The 20,158-nt window shown below is 42.8% G+C and overlaps 1 protein-coding gene across 5 annotated transcripts in view; it reads right to left on the reverse strand.

The window, feature by feature from the left end:
• slc4a7 (solute carrier family 4 member 7) overlaps positions 1-20,158 on the reverse strand; it is an 86,319-nt gene that overhangs the window by 38,417 nt on the left and 27,744 nt on the right. For 3 of the 5 annotated variants that reach the window (XM_036558262.1, XM_036558261.1, XM_036558263.1), the window contains exons 3-8: positions 11,221-11,364; positions 10,476-10,614; positions 8,745-8,905; positions 6,914-7,063; positions 3,165-3,578; positions 965-1,092 (exon numbers count right to left, since the gene is read on the reverse strand). In XM_036558262.1, the coding sequence (XP_036414155.1) occupies positions 965-1,092; positions 3,165-3,578; positions 6,914-7,063; positions 8,745-8,905; positions 10,476-10,614; positions 11,221-11,364 (1,136 nt within the window). Of the gene's footprint in view, positions 1-964; positions 1,093-3,164; positions 3,579-6,874; positions 7,064-8,744; positions 8,906-10,475; positions 10,615-11,220; positions 11,365-20,158 lie in introns of all 5 variants that reach the window. The other 2 variants (XM_036558265.1, XM_036558264.1) reach the window with 2 other exon arrangements.

A 20,158-nucleotide genomic window follows, 5' to 3' on the forward strand; every position in this document is an offset into this window, starting at 1 on the left:
TCCAGCTGGTTTCCTGATACGTTTAATCTGCAGTGAGAAACTCAAACACTAAAAAGTCACGAAGCTGAAGTCAGTTTCTCATTCGAATTGTCCCGTTCCACCTTAAATGGTGCAGAAGTTACATTCTGGCACCTCAGGCACCATTTAAGGTGGAACGGGAAAACTGGAGCAAGAAGCTGCTGAATGAGAAGCGACTTCAGCCTCGTAAAAGTCGAACGCTGAGAGACATTTTACAAGAAACTGTTCTACTTTTGAGGAAAAGTTTCCTGCTGGAGATGCGAGAAAAGCAGCTGTAGCTGAGCTGAAGCTTAAAGCAGAGCAAAGTAAGTCTGAGTTTTTGTTTATATTATATTTTTAGTCTATATTAGTTCATCAGCACACACTGAGACACATTTACAGCCAAGATGGTAAAATGGAAATGAAAAATCAAAGTGGTTTGATTTTTGCTCAAATGGCAAAATGGCTCTTCTTAACATTTGGGCTGCTGGTGGTTGCTAAGCGGTTGCTACACAGTTGCTATAGTATCCAGGCAGTTGCTTTGATATTCCAAGTGGTCGCTAATGTTTTGCTAGGCAGATGCTGTGGTGTACAGGGTGTTTACCAAGTGGTTGTTAAGGAGTTGCCAAGTGGTTTCTTATTTATTTTTTATTTTATCTTTATTTAACCAGGGTAGTCACACCAAGATTAAACATCTCTAAGGGTCGTTGAAATGAATGGGAGTCTATGTGAGGAACGAGGGACGAAAAAACAACACGCAGAGGAGCCCGGGTCAGTGTGGCTGTGGAGTAGAGTTTGGGGAGCTGCCCTGTCAGAGGACAGTGTGGTCACTGTCAGTCAGAGCTGAGCTCACAGAGCAGCTGCAACATCTGCACTACTGTAATATCAGGTCAGACTGTCTCAGCGTCAGAGCATCAGGGAGGAACTGGACGGAGGAACCTGCAGATCTTGGATGTGTTTATCTTACCTTGCTGAAGTCGACGGTGCTGTTCTCTCGGCTCCCCGTGCCCCCCCCACCAGCACTGCTGATCCGACTCTCGCTCGGCTTACTGTTCTCCAGGCTCCCCGGGGCCGACTGGGGAGAGGCCAGCAACCCTGGGGGGGGGCGGAGAGAGAGAGAGAGAGAGAGAGAGAGAGAGAGAGAGAGAGAGAGAGAGATATTGAGAGAGAGAAGGAGAGACAGAGAGATAGAGAGAAGGAGAGAAAGAGGGAGAGACAGAGAGATATTAAGAGAGAGAGAGAGAGAGAGAGAGAGAGAGAGAGAGAGTAACTATCCTGAACTAGTGGTGATATTAGGTTTCTATTAATTCAGCAAAAACAAAAAAATAACTAAATAAAAAAAAGAGTCTACATCCATTCAGAGACACTATTATAATCATAATTCATCACTTCCCATTTGGTCGTTGTTAATCATAATGATTAATTTTTTTATATAAATAATTGCAATTAATAATTCACGATTTAATTGTCAAACCACCCCAATTGGTCTATTTGGTAGCACAGTCGAGCACACACATTTCAGTGTTAAGCTACATAAATAGCTTTTATATTATATATTATATATATGCATATACGCACACATACATATTTGAAGCTTAAAATATAAGCCAAAAACCTTCACTCTGCTAGAAAACACGCTGAAAACATAAGAACTGCCTACATAGCTAACGAACATTACTCAGTGCTGCCCTCTAAACCTGTTAGGGCTCCGTGTCGGACGTCAGAAGTTCCTCTGTTTACATTAGTTCCACCATGTCTCAGTAAACATATTTACTGCTTTATTTCATTTACAACTGCCTCATTCCAAGAAATGTAGATTCTGTCTGTTGCGGCTTCATATTAGAGATGGATCCAGCTTATCAAACCTCAGAAAAACTAAACACTGTGCTGCAAATCGCGTATCAAACCAAGGTTGTTAAGAATCCACCTCCAGATGAAAGTTCACTCAGAGTGAGGTCACTCAGAGCTCTCAGCGTGTTTATTAATGCAAATACAGTCAGCACTGCTGATATAAACACACTGCAGAACAACAATAACACCACTCAGATCACAGAGAGAGTGAGAGAGAGAGAGAGAGAGAGAGAGAGAGAGAGAGAGAGAGGCTCTCTCTATCACTACAGCATCCTTTCTTCTCCTCCAGGAAGTGTCTGATGTTTCTGAGACGTTTAACTTCCTCATCCATACAGGCCATAAATGGAAACTAAACAGCCTGTTTAAGACTATTAAGCCCCACCCATCCAGCCTACAGCAGTTTAGCCCCACCCATCCAGCCTACAGCAGTTTAGCCACTCATACTGAAATGAATGACTGGTTTTAGTCCATAAAATAAACGTTCTAAGTGGTCATCAAAGTAAAAAAGAGGGAGTAAAATCTTGAACGTGGGCTCTTTAATACTCGAACGCTCCACTGTTGCCTTTTCATTCGTCACTTTTTCCTCCCAGAACAGAAGCAGAAGCAGATTAAGATCACGTTATTCAAAACACTGAAAGCAGAACAATGAAACAGCCCCTCTGTCCACTCACACATCTGATAAACTGCAGTCAACACCCCCCCCCACACACACACACCACTCGCTCCCTCATGAGCTTCGGGGAAGCAGTAACATGAACGAGGAGCCGAGCAGAACGTCAGAGAACACAGACGGGTGCAGGACGGGTCAGGCAGGTGAAGCAGGGAGTCGGAGTGAGAATAACGGAGCTGAAAGGAAAGTGCAGGACAAAAAGTCTAACTTACACAAAAATCAGAAATTCTGTTTTTAGTTATGCTATGGTGTTATTAATGATCACGTTTCTACCAAACGATACACACAGCGTCAGAGACCACAGAGTCAAGTCTAGTAGAGCTACTGAACAACTGCCCACGCTTTGAGGCACGAAGTTTACGCTTCTTGCTTGAATTTTCCGTTTCACCTTAAATGGTGCAGCAGTTACATTCTGGCGCCTCTGTGATTATTCAGGCCTGCAGTTAGCATGCTAACTGATACAGCATTAGCTTCCATTACTTGTTAGCTACATTAGCCTCGTTGCTCCAGTGCTAAAACTAAAGAAGCAGCTGAAGCAGTGAGCTCGTTTATTTGCGCTGCGTTTGGTGTAACGGCCTTCGCAAAGTGCGTCTGTTTCCCAGTGCTCCTGAATCATGCTGCATGCTGAAAGCTGGATGATATTTGCCTTCTGAAGGGGGGGGCTGGAGCAGGGAGTAGTCAGGCCCCGCCCCCTCATCCTGGTCAGAGCTTTCGTGCAGGTGTGGCTCCTCCTCCTCTTCGGGCGGGAACACCACCACCTCTGGGATGTCGTCCCTCTGGCCCCGGGACACCAGCAACTCCGGGTGCTGCAGCGGGGGGCCGGCTGGGCGCGGTGGGGGCGAGGAGTGGCGGGATGGGGACGGGGAGTTCTGGGGCGTGGCGTACAGGGAGGAGGCGGGGCTTGGCTGCAGGAGGCCGAGGCTGAGGCCAAGGCTGAAGCCTAAGGAGCCGCGAGAGCTGCGGGACACTCTGGACTGCCGGCGTGAGTCCGGAGGGGTGGAGGCAGAGATGGAGGAGTTACGCCTCAGGAGTGACAAGCGGGAGGCGGAGAGCCCCTCCCCTTTTGGGGGCGTAGCATGAGGGAGGAAGAGGAGGATGAGGATGAGACAAGAAAAACAGGATGAATAAACAGTGGGAAGGGTTAAGGCATGAGCAGGCCTGGGCGACGCCTTCCCCATTTCAATGATGCTCACTTACTGAGTTATTCACAGTTATATATTCTTCTTATTATTCTTAGAATACAGTTTACAATCTTTTACACATTCAAGGAGATACTAATATATTCTTATAATTCACAATTACCCTTTTGTTTTCTAATGGGGTCTAAAATAGTAATCAGGCTTGATAACTGAGCTGCAGGAAACATAACAAATAACAATCCTTATCAAATTATATGGAAAATTATACTGTAGTGATATTTTCGGTCATATCGCCCAGTCCTAGTCAAGAGTGTCCAGTTCCAGTCCTTGAGGTCTTTAGTCCAGCACAGTTCCTGCTCAAACACACCCACTAAAACAAGGTTCTGTCTCACAAAGCAGGTTCCTCTTAAACAGGGTTCTTAATTGAGTTGAACAGCCGTGATAATTTAACAACTTTCTCTGTTACTCTGTTAATCCATGTTTAGACACTTAGACTGTGATTAATCCTTGTGCACAAGAAAACATGTTTACGATGAATAGCTAATCGCATGAAACATGAGTTGTTAACAAGCTTAAAAAAGAAATCATACTATGTAAATATCTAGAAAGTAGTGATGCATCGATACTGTACTGAGTACCTACTGAGAATGAAGTATCTGTTAGTGTAAATGAGTGTGATGTACCTCAACAGTTAAGTCATTAAGTCTATCTGATGTTAATGAAGGTCGTTATCTCGCTCTGCTACATCAGTGATCTCTGATCGAGCAGCGCTGCAGTGGAGGTTTAGTTCCCCGTCAGAAAAGCTCTTCTGTACAGCTGTAAGTAAAGTAGGTTTCATAGTTTTGATCCTCATCTGTCTCTTTCAGCAGCAGCACAGCAACAGCCAGAATCACATCCGAGTCTAATGCATCCGAGGAGCTCACACTTCTGGTTTTCCGTCTTCTGATTGGCTGGTTGAGCTGAATGTCCTCTATAGCCAGACAGACACTGTGTGATGTTAGAGGTCTTGTTCTTTGATGACTCTCACTGCACGTTTGAATAGACCATCGTGTTCAGACAAAGCTACGATTTATAAACTCACACTGTACGAAACGCTCCGTCTGACTGACCTGCTACGGGAAACGCAGCCTCTACAGACGCTCTGTCTACAGACCGTTATCAATAAAGCTGATTCACTCAGAATAACCGAGTACTGAGCAACACACTGAGACGCTGAGCAGCGCTGCTAACACTGAGCACTGAAGATAAAGCAGGCTCTGATGTTCACGGTAGGACAGTTCGGTCTCTCTACAGCCTGATTTACAGAAAATCACTGTATTCACGTTTATATCTCGATATTCTACTCAGTCAAACAGAGTAAAGACTCATATACAGACTTTGGTAGGAAATGTCGACTTTTTCTCCTCCGTTTTGTTGTCCTGTGTGTCTCCGTCCGTGTTGGGGAAGCGGTTGTGATTGTGTGTTTATTAAAGGTCTAAAATCTCAGTGTGTCCTGGTGGGAATTTGCCGAGGTAGAATGTGTAAAGTGAGCGACGACTTTGCGTCCGACTGTGACAGAGCCAGTAATTCTTCTCTGTGTGAGCAGATCCTCCATCACTGGGCTTGTTCATTAGCGCAGCAGCTACACTCGGCTTACGCCACACAGTATCAGCAGGTACCAGACGTTCGTATCAGTGCATCTGAGGTTGATTTCAAGTAAATTAGCACAATATCGGCCTGATACTCCATACTAGTGAAGTCAAGCATTAATAACAGTAGAGGCTGCCCCTGATTGGTCAGAAGGCTCCCCTGATTGGTCAGAAGGTTCCCCTAAATGGTCAGAAGGTTCCCCTGTATGGTCAGAAGGCTCCCCTGACTGGTCAGAACAGAGCAGAGAAAGCAAACCACACTGTATAGATATGAACTTATTACTGCAATAAGCACTAACAGTGTCAGCAGAGACAGTGCAGCCCTTTACTGTTACTAATGCTTATTATGCTACTTTATACATCTACTTTCTACATATTTACACCGAAACATAGTCTGGAATCATGTATAAGTTGAACTTTCTCCATGAGACAGAACCAGGAGGTGTTTCAGGAGGTAAAACAGCAAAATGAATGTGCTGGACACTCCAGGACCAGAGCTGGAGCATCACATATGAAGACAATGGAGTTCAGGCAGAAACTAGGTTTGATGGGGTTGGGGATTGAGGGGTTGGGGTGAGGGGGTAAGGACTGCAGGCGAAACGGAGGCAAGCAAACAAAAAACTCATTCAGTTGCAGAGTAAAGCCCTCCACAGTCTCACAGCACAGAGCAGAACCTCTGATCTCCATCATCAAAAGGCACGACATCCCAAAATGTATTAAAACTCATCTCACAGTGCCAGGAACTACAACAAACAACATGCAGCAAAACCTTACATACACTCCCAAAAAACATGGTTCTTCGAGGGCTCTTTAGTAAAGAAAATGGTTCTACATAGAACCATGAACCCCTCAAAAAACGTTCGCATGATCAAACTGTTCTTTGCATCGTAAAATAGTTCTTCAGATTGATGGAGAATGTGTAGACGGTTCTATAAGGAACCGTTCTGAAAAGGGTTCTATATAGCACCAAAAAGGGTTCTTCCATTGTAACAAGCTTGTGTCGTAACAAACGGTAGAACCCTTTTTGGTACTACATAGAACACTTTTTAAAAAGGTTCCATACAGAACCATCTACCACACATTCTCCAACAGTCTGAAGAACACTTTTACCATGCAAAGAACCATTTAATCATGCAAAGTGTTCTATGAGGGTTTCTTGGTTCTATATAAGACCATTTTCTTTACTAAAGAACCATCATTTTTAAGAGTGCACAGTTCTCTACTACAGAGGTGATGCTTCAAACACCAAACATCTCACATGGCACGGTGTCCATAAACCCAGCCAAGCAAATGCACTCCAGATGCCCATCATGCACCAAACATCTCCCAGCACTGACCACAAAAATCACATCCCCATTGCAACAACCTGCCAGTGCTGGACACAAAAGCCATCAGTACAAACACCCCATTTTTTTGAGTTTTGATTTGTTGTTTTGTTGATTTGTTTGATTTGATTTGTTGGAAAAAGGAGGATTTGGAGACGAAGTGGTGATTTGGTGAAGCTTAAACTACTAAGTTTGGGACAGTTCAGAGGAAAGTTCCTCTAGAAGAGTGGCTGGAAAAAAGTGGGGTGCAGCGAAGCATCTCACCGTTCCTCTCGAGCAAGTGCGGGTCGGAATGTTTCTTGCCTATGTCAGCGAAGGAGCGCACGAGCGGGATGCGGTTACTGAGCTTCTTCTCGTTCTGGTGGTGATGCCTCTTCAGCATGGCCTCCCGGACCTTCTCCATCAGAGACTCGTCCAGCTGCTTCTGCGCCACCATGCCGTCTATGATCATATCTGAAAAACAACATGCACAGTTACACCAGCAGATAAACACAATCTTTTATAAGAACTCAAGGAAAAACACTACTCTGAATCTGAAAGAGCAAAAGCAGAGTGTTCTGAAGCTGCTCGGCACACAAGCCAAACATGTGTGTTTAATAACAGCAGTTTCGCAACATCTGTGTGCAAATGGACCGACTCACGCAAAGCAAGAGAAAACAGACACGGCAAATCCAGCTTAGAGAGATCAGATCCTGCCTTCAACATTAGCTTCTAAGCAATTTTGCTCATCAAAGCTAGATTTATGTTTACCCAAACAAAGCTAGTTAGCTACTACAATGTTGGAGAAACTCAATCTCTTGCTTGGCACAAACAATAATACATGCCATTCTGTGGACTACTAAAGTAACTGTTACATGAAACTCAGGGTTGATGAGGCTGAAACTTCAACAGGATAAAGCTTAATGTGGAAACTACCAGGACCTAGAAGAGCAAAACCTAATATGACTTTTCTGGGTAATTGATAACCTGTGATTTTCCGGGGGGGGTTATCCTGTGGTTCTCAGGGTTAAGGTTAACCTGTGACTCTCAGGGTAAAGGTTATCCTGTGATTCTCAGGGTAAAGGTTAACCTGTGACTCTCAGGGTAAAGGTTATCCTGTGATTCTCAGGGTAAAGGTTAACCTGTGACTCTCAGGGTAAAGGTTATCCTGTGGTTCTCAGGGTAAAGGTTAACCTGTGATTCTCAAGGTAAAGGTTATCCTGTGACTCTCAGGGTAAAGGTTAACCTGTGACTCTCAGGGTAAAGGTTATCCTGTGACTCTCAGGGTAAAGGTTATCCTGTGACTCTCAGGGTAAAGGTTATCCTGTGACTCTCAGGGTAAAGGTTATGCTGTGACTCTCAGGGTAAAGGTTATCCTGTGAGTCTCAGGGTAAAGGTTATCCTGTGACTCTCAGGGTAAAGGTTATCCTGTGACTCTCAGGGTAAAGGTTATCCTGTGATTCTCAGGGTAAAGGTTATCCTGTGACTCTCAGGGTAAAGGTTATCCTGTGACTCTCAGGGTAAAGGTTATCCTGTGACTCTCAGGGTAAAGGTTATCCTGTGATTCTCAGGGTAAAGGTTATCCTGTGACTCTCAGGGTAAAGGTTATCCTGTGACTCTCAGGGTAAAGGTTATCCTGTGACTCTCAGGGTAAAGGTTATCCTGTGACTCTCAGGGTAAAGGTTATCCTGTGACTCTCAGGGTAAAGGTTATCCTGTGACTCTCAGGGTAAAGGTTATCCTGTGATTCTCAGGGTAAAGGTTATCCTGTGACTCTCAGGGTAAAGGTTATCCTGTGACTCTCAGGGTAAAGGTTATCCTGTGATTCTCAGGGTAAAGGTTATCCTGTGACTCTCAGGGTAAAGGTTATCCTGTGACTCTCAGGGTAAAGGTTATCCTGTGATTCTCAGGGTAAAGGTTATCCTGTGACTCTCAGGATAAGGTTATCCTGTGACTCTCAGGGTAAAGGTTATCCTGTGACTCTCAGGGTAAAGGTTATCCTGTGATTCTCAGGGTAAAGGTTATCCTGTGAGTCTCAGGGTAAAGGTTATCCTGTGACTCTCAGGGTAAAGGTTATCCTGTGACTCTCAGGGTAAAGGTTATCCTGTGACTCTCAGGGTAAAGGTTATCCTGTGACTCTCAGGGTAAAGGCTAACCTGCGATCTCTTCGATGGTGCTGGCCCGCATGTCCAGCATGACGGTGCCGCTCATGATGCAGCTCCGAAGCTCAAACAGGCTGTGCAGTGACAGAGTGGCCACATACGGTTTACTCCACCGCTCCCCACCATCCTCCACGTCCTCTTCAAACTTCAGCCACCTGCACCACATTCAAACACAGTGTTTCAGGTGTTCAAACACTAATTTTACTTCATATACATGACATTTGTACCTAAAAACATTTGCGCATTAGTGAGATCCTGCTGGTGTGGGTTTCCTCTGTTTCAGTGATGCTCACACATGAGACTTACATGCTAGTAGCTCGCTTTCATCTCCTAAATCTGTCTTTATAATGACCTGTGGCTGCCCTGGTTTTTATTTAAATTGCAAACAAATCATTAAGCATGTAAATTTAAATCGATTGATTTTTGCAATTAAACAACTGTGACAGTCCTAATTGAGTGTTGTTGCTCTGTATCAGAAGGTAAATTTTGAGACAACAGTTAGTTTAGACTGACAGTCATTCCAATGATGCTGAATTCAATGACTGGGAACATTCAGAGTTTTCTGTGGGTAATGAGACCAGCACTGTAAGGCTGTCCTCACATTAATTCTAAGACCAACACACTGAGGTACAGTTAATCCTCCTTAGGTCAACAGGAAGAGAAGTAGGTACATTACTGTGAGGAGGTACTGTCTTATGTTGCAGTGGTCATTAGATTTTTGAGTGAGACAGAGTTTCCTGTTCAAAGGGACGATGAGCTCTTCATAATGCTCGTTACCTAGAGACCTTGGAAGTAATTGCTCAACTTGACCTTTGTTATCTGTCCATTATTAAGGGTTATGAGCAGAAGAGCAGCGGTAATTATATACAACTTCAGACAAATTTGGTAATGGGTGAGAAAACAAAGCAGATAGCTGCCGCTGAGCTACAAGCACTCATGCACTGGTCAGTCATCACTGACCTGAAGTCAGATTTGCTGCTTGTAGATCAGCTAGTGTTTACACAAGCTGTCCAGAAACCTGAACACTCCAGCGTTTCTTCTGAAATACAGGTGTTCATAGTGAGTCTGTCCTGCAGTAACAGCCTTTGCTCTTCTGGGAAGGCTTTACACTATGTTGGAACACTGCTGTGAGGATTTGATTGAGCATTAATGAGGTCAGTTCTGGATCACTCCAACTCATCTTAATGGTATTGGATGGAGCTCCATCACTCTAGAGAACTGCACATTTCAACTATACAAAGTATTAATGTGTCATGTTTTCAACATTTTATAAGTAATAATCCTGGCTAATAATCATGGCTTATTGCTTGAGAATATCACATAAAACCCACAAGCTCAGACCAGAGCACCATGAGGTTGAAAAAGTTTGTTGAAGTTTTGGTTCCAACACAGCTATTGGTGCTAAAGGAACATCATGAAGTCCGCCCAATCAGTTCCCATATGACTTTTGTTTACATCTTTTGGTCCAATGTCAGATATATTAGTGTGAAACCTAAATAAACCAGAACTAAAGTGCACTAACGTATCATTTCTGCTTTGGGCCGAACCAAGAGAACCAAACTTCAAGTATAAACGCAGCCTTAAAGTTATTAGAGGGACTGACTAGATACTTTCAGAGACGCTGCATCTGTAGATTCATAACTCGGCAGGAAGGTGAGGAAGCCACCCAAAGCTGCCCTGGTGCTCGAGTCACAGAATGTGTTGTTAAAATGATTGGAGACTTACCTGGCCGTTTCCTTCCACTCACACATCTGTCCATCCAGGAAGGACAGCTCATCCATCTCGGTGAACAGATCGTGAGGAATGTGCTCTTCATCGTCATCCTCAGTGCCCAAGATGAACTGCACTCTCTGTGAGGGAGTATCTGGGGGGAGAAGAGGGAGCGGGACTGTAACGGTGCCTCTATTAAATTAATAAATGTTTTCATCCTATATTATATTATCAGCTTAACAACACAATCTTTTAAACTTTAATGATGTGCACTAAAGCTGCATGAACTCCACCAGTTTAGGTAAACGCCTCTGCTGAGCAGCTCTGAGTGACTGACTAACTGACTCCGTGATTGATTGAGCGACTGACTGACTCAGTGACTGACTGACTGACTCAGGGACTGACTGACCAACTGATTGACTCAGTGATTGACTGACACAGTGACTGAGCAACTGACTGCGTGACTAACACAGTGACTGACTGACTGACTCAGTGACTGACTGAGCAACTGATTTAGTGACTGACTGAGCGACTGACTGACTGACTCAGTGACTGACTGAGCAACTGATTTAGTGACTGACTGACTCAGGGACTGACAGACTAACTGATTGACTCAGGGACTGACTGACTCAGTGACAGAGCAACTGACTGCGTGACTCAGTGACTGACTAACTCGGCGACTGTGTGACTGGGCGACTAACTGTGTTACTGACTGAGCGTCTGACTAACTCAGTGACTGACTCAGGTGTGTCTGTGTTACCGTATGTAGGTGACTCTCGGCCGTCCTCTCTGTCCGACTCTCTCTCTCTGCGTTTGCGGTGGTGTCGGTGTCCACGGTGCCGGTGTCTCCTCCTGCTCTGTCGGCCCAGAGGGACGTGCACCCCCACGTACACCGCCCTGTGACCTGGAACAACACATCACACTCCTTATTTCACTGTCCACCATTTAAAATACACAACAAAGAGACACAAACACCAAATCTGACCACATGCAGCTGCTTAGTGGTTCAGTCCTGCACAAAGAAGGGATGAACTCAGACGTTACACAGCAGTGAAGAGACTTTAACAGATAAATAAAGCATCTGTTCCTCCTTCCTTATCTTTAAAAGCAAGAAACAATGTTTAGCAAATTGTTTTGCTTTCATTTCTGTAAAACCATGAAAATGAACACAGTGTTTTAATAACCGAGAGACGATACACAGAATAAACACAGCTCCCCGAAACATCAGAGCTCTGAGTGTGAATGACAGCAGTAACAGCAGCTGTGCAAGTTAGTGTTAGTGAATAAACGACAAGTCGATTACGATTCTTTGGGAAATGATTCAGTACATCATTAAATCATAAATATCACCACAATGATTTGATTTAATTTTCTCTAAAATGACTTTTTAAAAGTACTCTGAATGCACTAATGTAAACAAAGGAAATGTTTACACAATAATAAAGACAACAATACATCAAACTGATCAGCTCTCCAGCGCTGCTCCTGCCTCTCAGCTCTGTCAATCAAATTTTATCCAGAATATTTTAAGAATAACGAATCATGAATCCAGTGTTGTGAATCACATCCAATCGTAGGCCGAGTCAGTCGGTTTACTCCTCCGTAAAAATAATCAGGGCTGTGACTGATGAGTTTAAAGGTTAGTGCTCCCGTTCTTTAACCTTCTGGGGTCCATGAACTCGCCAGCATGACAAACTCACTGTTTCTGTATCTGTGTCTGTATCTTTGTGATGATCCAGCTCAGAAATCCAGTTCAAACACTTCCTGAATCTGTAGAGTCGCCCTTTCCATTCCATCTTATCTCGAGATCATACGAGACTCACATCCGGAGTTATGAGCCTATGAAGAGGGGCTGAGATACACGTCATCTGCCTCTCACCGTGTGGAACTGGTGGATTGGTGTGTCCGTCTACATTCTGTGTGAAACTGACCAATGGACACTCAGGAGATCACTAAGGACTGACCATCACGCCGGAAACCCTTCATTCTTCATTCAGTCCACATCGGAGACTCATGTGAAACGGCGTGCAGAGAGTTTACAGCTGCTGAAGCTGCTGCAGCGGTTTTGGAAAGTAGTGATGAAGATAACGGAGCATTTAGATATGAAACATATGAGGATCATGTCATATGAAGAGCCTTTAGAGGAGGATTTAAGAAGAGATGGAACAAATAAAAAGAGAATGACCACAGAGGGTTAATAAAGCCTTATTCTAGCTCTCTTTTTTGACAGTGACTCTCTTGTATGCTGGAGAACCTCTAACTGACCAGTACTGTATTAATCAGATATACTGAACTGTGTACTTTGTTAGACAAACTAAACTCTCAGTGAGGGAATGAACAGTGTAAAAAAAAAAAAAGATGTAAACAGAGTCATTCAGAGCGGTTCAGAGTGGTTCAGAGTGGTTCAGAGCGGTTTAGTGTGAAACGCTCCGTTCTAGATAAACTTACCGAGTCAGAACTGTTCACAGTGGTGGTGATAGGAACCAGACGTCCACCTCTAAAAGCTCCCTCACAGAAAGTTCCTACATGAAATGGTTATGAATTCACTGCCTGATGACTGAGACACTGTTTTATGATAGTTTAGAGAACTTAAACTCCATTCATGGTGGAGGGATACATGCAGGGCGCTGTGAGGCAAAATAGTCCCCAAAGAAAACTTATTATTTCAGATTTTCCACTATTTTCCATCATCAACATTCCATATAAACTCAGAAGACTCGTGTAGGTTCACTGGTGGTTCTGGATAGTAAATAAAATGTCTATATTTGTGTTGTAGTCATGGCGACCCCTGGTTCCCATCACCACCACTGTAAAGACATCTGAACCATTTCACACCAAACCACTCTGAATCTCACACACTGAATTATGTAGGAAATTATAAAATAGGGTGGAATTGCCCTTTATTTCTGAACAAAGGCCACGTTTAAGGTTGTAAACACCCTCCTGACCGTGTGGGAAACCACAGTCTGAACTGATAACTGCATCACAGAAACTACGTCAAAAGCCTCAGTAATTTAACACCTCTCCATTCAGCAGAGCAGGGGGAGCGTTACGGACCACCTGAGAGAGTGAGAGAGCGAGAGAGAGAGAGTGAACTCAGTTCAGTGAGGTGAGAGAGTGTGAAGATAAGGACTCGTACGTCTCTGTGGTAAACAGAGTTTTTTCCAAGCAGGGCCAGATTGTACCGTGTCAAAATACCGGACGGCTGAAATATTTACGAATTATTCAAAATATTAGGTTAAAAATATCAGCATGTAGAATCTGAGCTTCCTGTGAGCTGCTGTGTTTCCTATCACTGTATAAAAGAAGCACGAGGCTCCTGTTATTGCTGTATCACTCATTCAGAGCAGTTTGGATCTTTTAGCGCTCGTAAACAATTAAACTGTTTAAGAGTAAAAATAAAACATGACTAATGTATTAATTATATTCCTATTCAAGCATTTACTTGTCCAAGAACATAAAATGTCAGACAAACGAAAAAAAATCCATACATTTTCATATTTGTTAATGTTTCTTACATACCAGATAAACACAGCTGCATTCAGAAATCACTTAATTAAACGAGAAGAGCAGATTAAACGGCATAAACAGCCATTATTGTTCCTCCTTAAAGGGTTAATATTTCCTGCTCTGATGTGAAGTCGGTGCTGTGAGACTCGGAGCTGCAGCTGCTTTAGTTTCTCTCCTGAATATTTACTGTAATGTTCTGCTGTTTTTCATGTCTGTTGGTATTAAATTCATTACAGTCTTTTGAAATATGAGGCTCATTTTCTGCGTCTCTCGATGAAAAAGTTCAAATTTCCATCTAAATCTGTGTCTCTCAGTGTTAGTCTGAGCTTTACGGCTCAGTCTGGACTAAATGTGGTCAGTAAATGAAGCTGCAGGTCAGTCAGAGAAGAAAGGCTCTTCAACTTTAGCTACTTCGTTACCACAGTGCAGTTACACTGTAATCTTACAGCACTGCTGCCACCAGCAGGTGAAAGGAGGAACTGCAGTGCACTGGCTGGTGGGCCACTTATAACACACTCTAAAACAGAAACCATGAGCCGATTAAAATCTGCCCGTGGGCCGCGTTTGGCCCTGGGGCCGGACTCTGGACGCCCCTGCTGTAATCGGTGCGGATGACATATCAGCTGGCCAATAGTATCAGCCGATATCTGCAACTAGGGCTGCACGATTAAACATGTTTTGATCATTATCACGATACGAGTTTCCATGATAAACACATCATTAGAGCTGCGATGACAACAGATGATCTGTCCTCACACACACAGCGCCAGAGAGACGTCATCACATCACAGCACTAACGACACAGCCTAATGAGTCTCTGCGCTGGGACTGAACCGCTCTGCCACACGGGGGACGAGGAACCACAGCCGATTACAGAACACACAGCAGCTCAAACACCCCCCCACCCTCAACTACACACCTGTAAAACACACCAGACATGAGGACTGACCTCTCACACTCAACTACACACCTGTAAAACACACCAGACATGAGGACTGACCTCTCACACTCAACTACACACCTGGAAAACACACCAGACATCAGGACTGACCTCTCACACTCAACTACACACCTGGAAAACACACCAGACATGAGGACTGACCTCTCACACTCAACTACACACCTGGAAAACACACCAGACATCAGGACTGACCTCTCACACTCAACTACACACCTGGAAAACACACCAGACATCAGGACTGACCTCTCACCCTCAACTACACACCTGTAAAACACACCAGACATGAGGACTGACCTCTCACACTCAACTACACACCTGGAAAACACACCAGACATGAGGACTGACCTCTCACACTCAACTACACACCTGTAAAACACACCAGACATGAGGACTGACCTCTCACACTCAACTACACACCTGGAAAACACACCAGACATGAGGACTGACCTCTCACACTCAACTACACACCTGGAAAACACACCAGACATCAGGACTGACCTCTCACACTCAACTACACACCTGGAAAACACACCAGACATCAGGACTGACTCTCACACTCAACTACACACCTGGAAAACACACCAGACATCAGGACTGACCTCTCACCCTCAACTACACACCTGTAAACACACCAGACATGAGGACTGACCCTCTCACACTCAACTACACACCTGGAAAACACACCAGACATGAGGACTGACCTCTCACACTCAACTACACACCTGGAAAACACCAGACATCAGGACTGACCTCTCACACTCAACTACACACCTGGAAAACACACCAGACATCAGGACTGACCTCTCACACTCAACTACACACCTGGAAAACACACCAGACATCAGGACTGACCTCTCACACTCAACTACACACCTGGAAAACACACCAGACATCAGGACTGACCTCTCACACTCACACAGTGATGAACACACACATTAAATACCGACACTAAATCAATAAATAAATAAATAAATAAATAAATAAACGTATTTGTTCGTGTGCCTATATGAAAATTAAATACACACATATCTGTTTCTGTAGCCTTTATATAAAAAGGTGATACTGACCGTTTCAGCCTTTCACAAAAACGCTCTGAGCTCTGCTAACAGCTCAGATTCTACACTGAAACCAAACCATCAATCCGCCTCACTGCACTACAGTAACCCCTCTGGAGCAGAACGCTCATTTACACAGCTGTACAGATGTTCATACCATTCTGTAATATGTTCCAACACGTGATCTCAGATCTGCAGATACTGACCTACAAACTCCTTCAGTAAAACACAGGAAACGTGGAGAGACTCTTTCAGTAATTCTGCTTCTAAACTGTGGAGCTCAGTTCAGCTTTTATTAGACAGTCGAGCTCAGAGCTCACTTTTAATAAACACCTGAAAACGCAGCTCTTTAACTCGGAGCTTCATTAAACTCTACGACTCTTTAACTCAGAGCTTCAGTAAAACTCTACGACTCTTTAACTCAGAGCTTCAGTAAAACTCTACGACTCTTTAACTCAGAGCTTCAGTAAAACTCTACGACTCTTTAACTCAGAGCTTCAGTAAAACTCTACGACTCTTTAACTCGGAGCTTCAGTAAAACTCTACGACTCTTTAACTCAGAGCTTCAGTAAAACTCTACGACTCTTTAACTCAGAGCTTCATTAAACTCTACGACTCTTTAACTCAGAGCTTCAGTAAAACTCTACGACTCTTTAACTCAGAGCTTCAGTAAAACTCTACGACTCTTTAACTCAGAGCTTCAGTAAACTCTACGACTCTTTAACTCAGAGCTTCAGTAAAACTCTACGACTCTTTAACTCAGAGCTTCATTAAACTCTACGGCTCTTTAACTCAGAGCTTCATTAAACTCTACGACTCTTTAACTCAGAGCTTCAGTAAAACTCTATGACTCTTTAACTCAGAGCTTCATTAAACTCTACGACTCTTTAACTCAGAGCTTCATTAAACTCTACGACTCTTTAACTCAGAGCTTCATTAAACTCTACGACTCTTTAACTCAGAGCTTCATTAAACTCTACGACTCTTTAACTCAGAGCTTCATTAAACTCTACGACTCTTTAACTCAGAGCTTCATTAAACTCTACGACTCTTTAACTCGGAGCTTCAGTAAAACTCTACGACTCTTTAACTCGGAGCTTCATTAAACTCTACGACTCTTTAACTCAGAGCTTCATTAAACTCTACGACTCTTTAACTCAGAGCTTCATTAAAACTCTACGACTCTTTAACTCAGAGCTTCAGTAAAACTCTACGACTCTTTAACTCAGAGCTTCATTAAACTCTACGACTCTTTAACTCAGAGCTTCAGTAAAACTCTACGACTCTTTAACTCGGAGCTTCAGTAAAACTCTACGACTCTTTAACTCAGAGCTTCAGTAAAACTCTACGACTCTTTAACTCAGAGCTTCAGTAAACTCTACGACTCTTTAACTCAGAGCTTCATTAAACTCTACGGCTCTTTAACTCAGAGCTTCATTAAACTCTACGACTCTTTAACTCAGAGCTTCATTAAACTCTACGACTCTTTAACTCAGAGCTTCATTAAACTCTACGACTCTTTAACTCAGAGCTTCATTAAACTCTACGGCTCTTTAACTCAGAGCTTCAGTAAAACTCTACGACTCTTTAACTCAGAGCTTCATTAAACTCTACGACTCTTTAACTCAGAGCTTCAGTAAACTCTACGACTCTTTAACTCAGAGCTTCAGTAAAACTCTACGACTCTTTAACTCAGAGCTTCAGTAAAACTCTACGACTCTTTAACTCAGAGCTTCAGTAAAACTCTACGACTCTTTAACTCAGAGCTTCATTAAACTCTACGACTCTTTAACTCAGAGCTTCAGTAAAACTCTACGGCTCTTTAACTCAGAGCTTCAGTAAAACTCTACGACTCTTTAACTCAGAGCTTCATTAAACTCTACGACTCTTTAACTCAGAGCTTCATTAAACTCTACGACTCTTTAACTCAGAGCTTCAGTAAAACTCTACGACTCTTTAACTCAGAGCTTCAGTAAAACTCTACGACTCTTTAACTCAGAGCTTCAGTAAAACTCTACGACTCTTTAACTCGAGAGCTTCAGTAAAACTCTACGACTCTTTAACTCAGAGCTTCATTAAACTCTACGACTCTTTAACTCAGAGCTTCATTAAAACTCTACGACTCTTTAACTCAGAGCTTCATTAAACTCTACGACTCTTTAACTCAGAGCTTCAGTAAAACTCTACGGCTCTTTAACTCAGAGCTTCATTAAAACTCTACGACTCTTTAACTCAGAGCTTCAGTAAAACTCTACGACTCTTTAACTCAGAGCTTCAGTAAACTCTACGACTCTTTAACTCAGAGCTTCAGTAAAACTCTACGACTCTTTAACTCAGAGCTTCATAAACTCTACGACTCTTTAACTCAGAGCTTCAGTAAAACTCTACGACTCTTTAACTCAGAGCTTCAGTAAAACTCTACGGCTCTTTAACTCAGAGCTTCATTAAACTCTACGACTCTTTAACTCAGAGCTTCAGTAAAACTCTACGACTCTTTAACTCAGAGCTTCAGTAAAACTCTACGACTCTTTAACTCAGAGCTTCAGTAAAACTCTACGGCTCTTTAACTCAGAGCTTCATTAAACTCTACGACTCTTTAACTCGGAGCTTCAGTAAAACTCTACGACTCTTTAACTCAGAGCTTCAGTAAAACTCTACGACTCTTTAACTCAGAGCTTCAGTTAAACTCTACGACTCTTTAACTCAGAGCTTCATTAAACTCTACGCTCTTTAACTCGGAGCTTCAGTAAAACTCTACGGCTCTTTAACTCGGAGCTTCAGTAAACTCTACGACTCTTTAACTCAGAGCTTCAGTAAAACTCTACGACTCTTTAACTCAGAGCTTCATTAAACTCTACGACTCTTTAACTCAGAGCTTCAGTAAAACTCTACGACTCTTTAACTCAGAGCTTCATTAAACTCTACGACTCTTTAACTCAGAGCTTCAGTAAAACTCTACGACTCTTTAACTCAGAGCTTCAGTAAACTCTACGACTCTTTAACTCAGAGCTTCAGTAAAACTCTACGACTCTTTAACTCAGAGCTTCATTAAACTCTACGACTCTTTAACTCAGAGCTTCAGTAAAACTCTACGACTCTTTAACTCAGAGCTTCAGTAGTGAGCAGCATCGCCGCGAGACGCAGCAACACACTGAAACCGAATACATGCTTGACGAAATGAAGGATTTTAATATTCTTCATCTTCTAGACGATGTTTGTTCATATTTCCAGCTAAAGTGGTGCGATGTTTTTTTTTAAAAAAGCTGCTCATGAAGTTTGAGTTCTACGTTACGTTTACGTCACGTCTGATTCTGTGAGTTTATTGGCTGGTTGTAAAGTAGAAATCTGATTATTGTCTGACTCATGTAGACACAGAGTTTCCCCATTATCTGATTACTCAAGAGCATGTAAACACACTGACCGTGTCTTCTGTTATTGTTAAGCTTTATCTGCTGTCTGTAAAGCACCGTGAGCTGAACCCAGCATGAAAAGTGCTCCATAAAAAATGATGATTATTATTTTGTTGATAATAATAATAATAATAATAATCATATTTTTATTATTATGTCTACTCAGACCTGCAGATATTCACACGTCTCTGTAGCTCCTCCATGACTCTTCGTTATACGCTACTCTATTTATTGTATTTTTATTGTCTCTGAGTTTAATCCTTGTTATCAGTCTGTGTTTGTCTGGTCTGTTCAGTGTGTTAAGTTTCCAGTTTCATGTTTCAAGTTCATTTGTTGTTTGCGCAACATGTCAGGACATTCATGCATTGAAATGCTTGTGGTGAGGATCAGATAATCACCCTACAGAAAGTAAACAAAGTAAAAATAAAAATACAAGAAAATACTGAAACTGAAATATATTAAATATACACAAAATATAGAGACAGGAGGGACCTATGTAACAAAAAAATCCTCTCTGCTATGTAGAATATATTTATATTAAACAAGAGATAATCTGTGAAGAATATATACATTTTAAAGTGACGTAAGTGACTCAGTGTTGTTGTCCATAGCAGTGATATGATATAATAATAATACTGACAAAGTGACCGAGTGAAACGGTAACTGGGGAAGGACCCACAGCTTCACAGCTTGTTCAGAAGACTGATTCCGTGTGTGTAACATGGAGAAATAAAGTGGTTCTGGTTCTGCTGTGAGCAGCTG

Source organism: Colossoma macropomum, unplaced genomic scaffold (genome assembly GCF_904425465.1).
Source record: "Colossoma macropomum unplaced genomic scaffold, Colossoma_macropomum, whole genome shotgun sequence".
Lineage (NCBI taxonomy): Eukaryota > Metazoa > Chordata > Actinopteri > Characiformes > Serrasalmidae > Colossoma > Colossoma macropomum.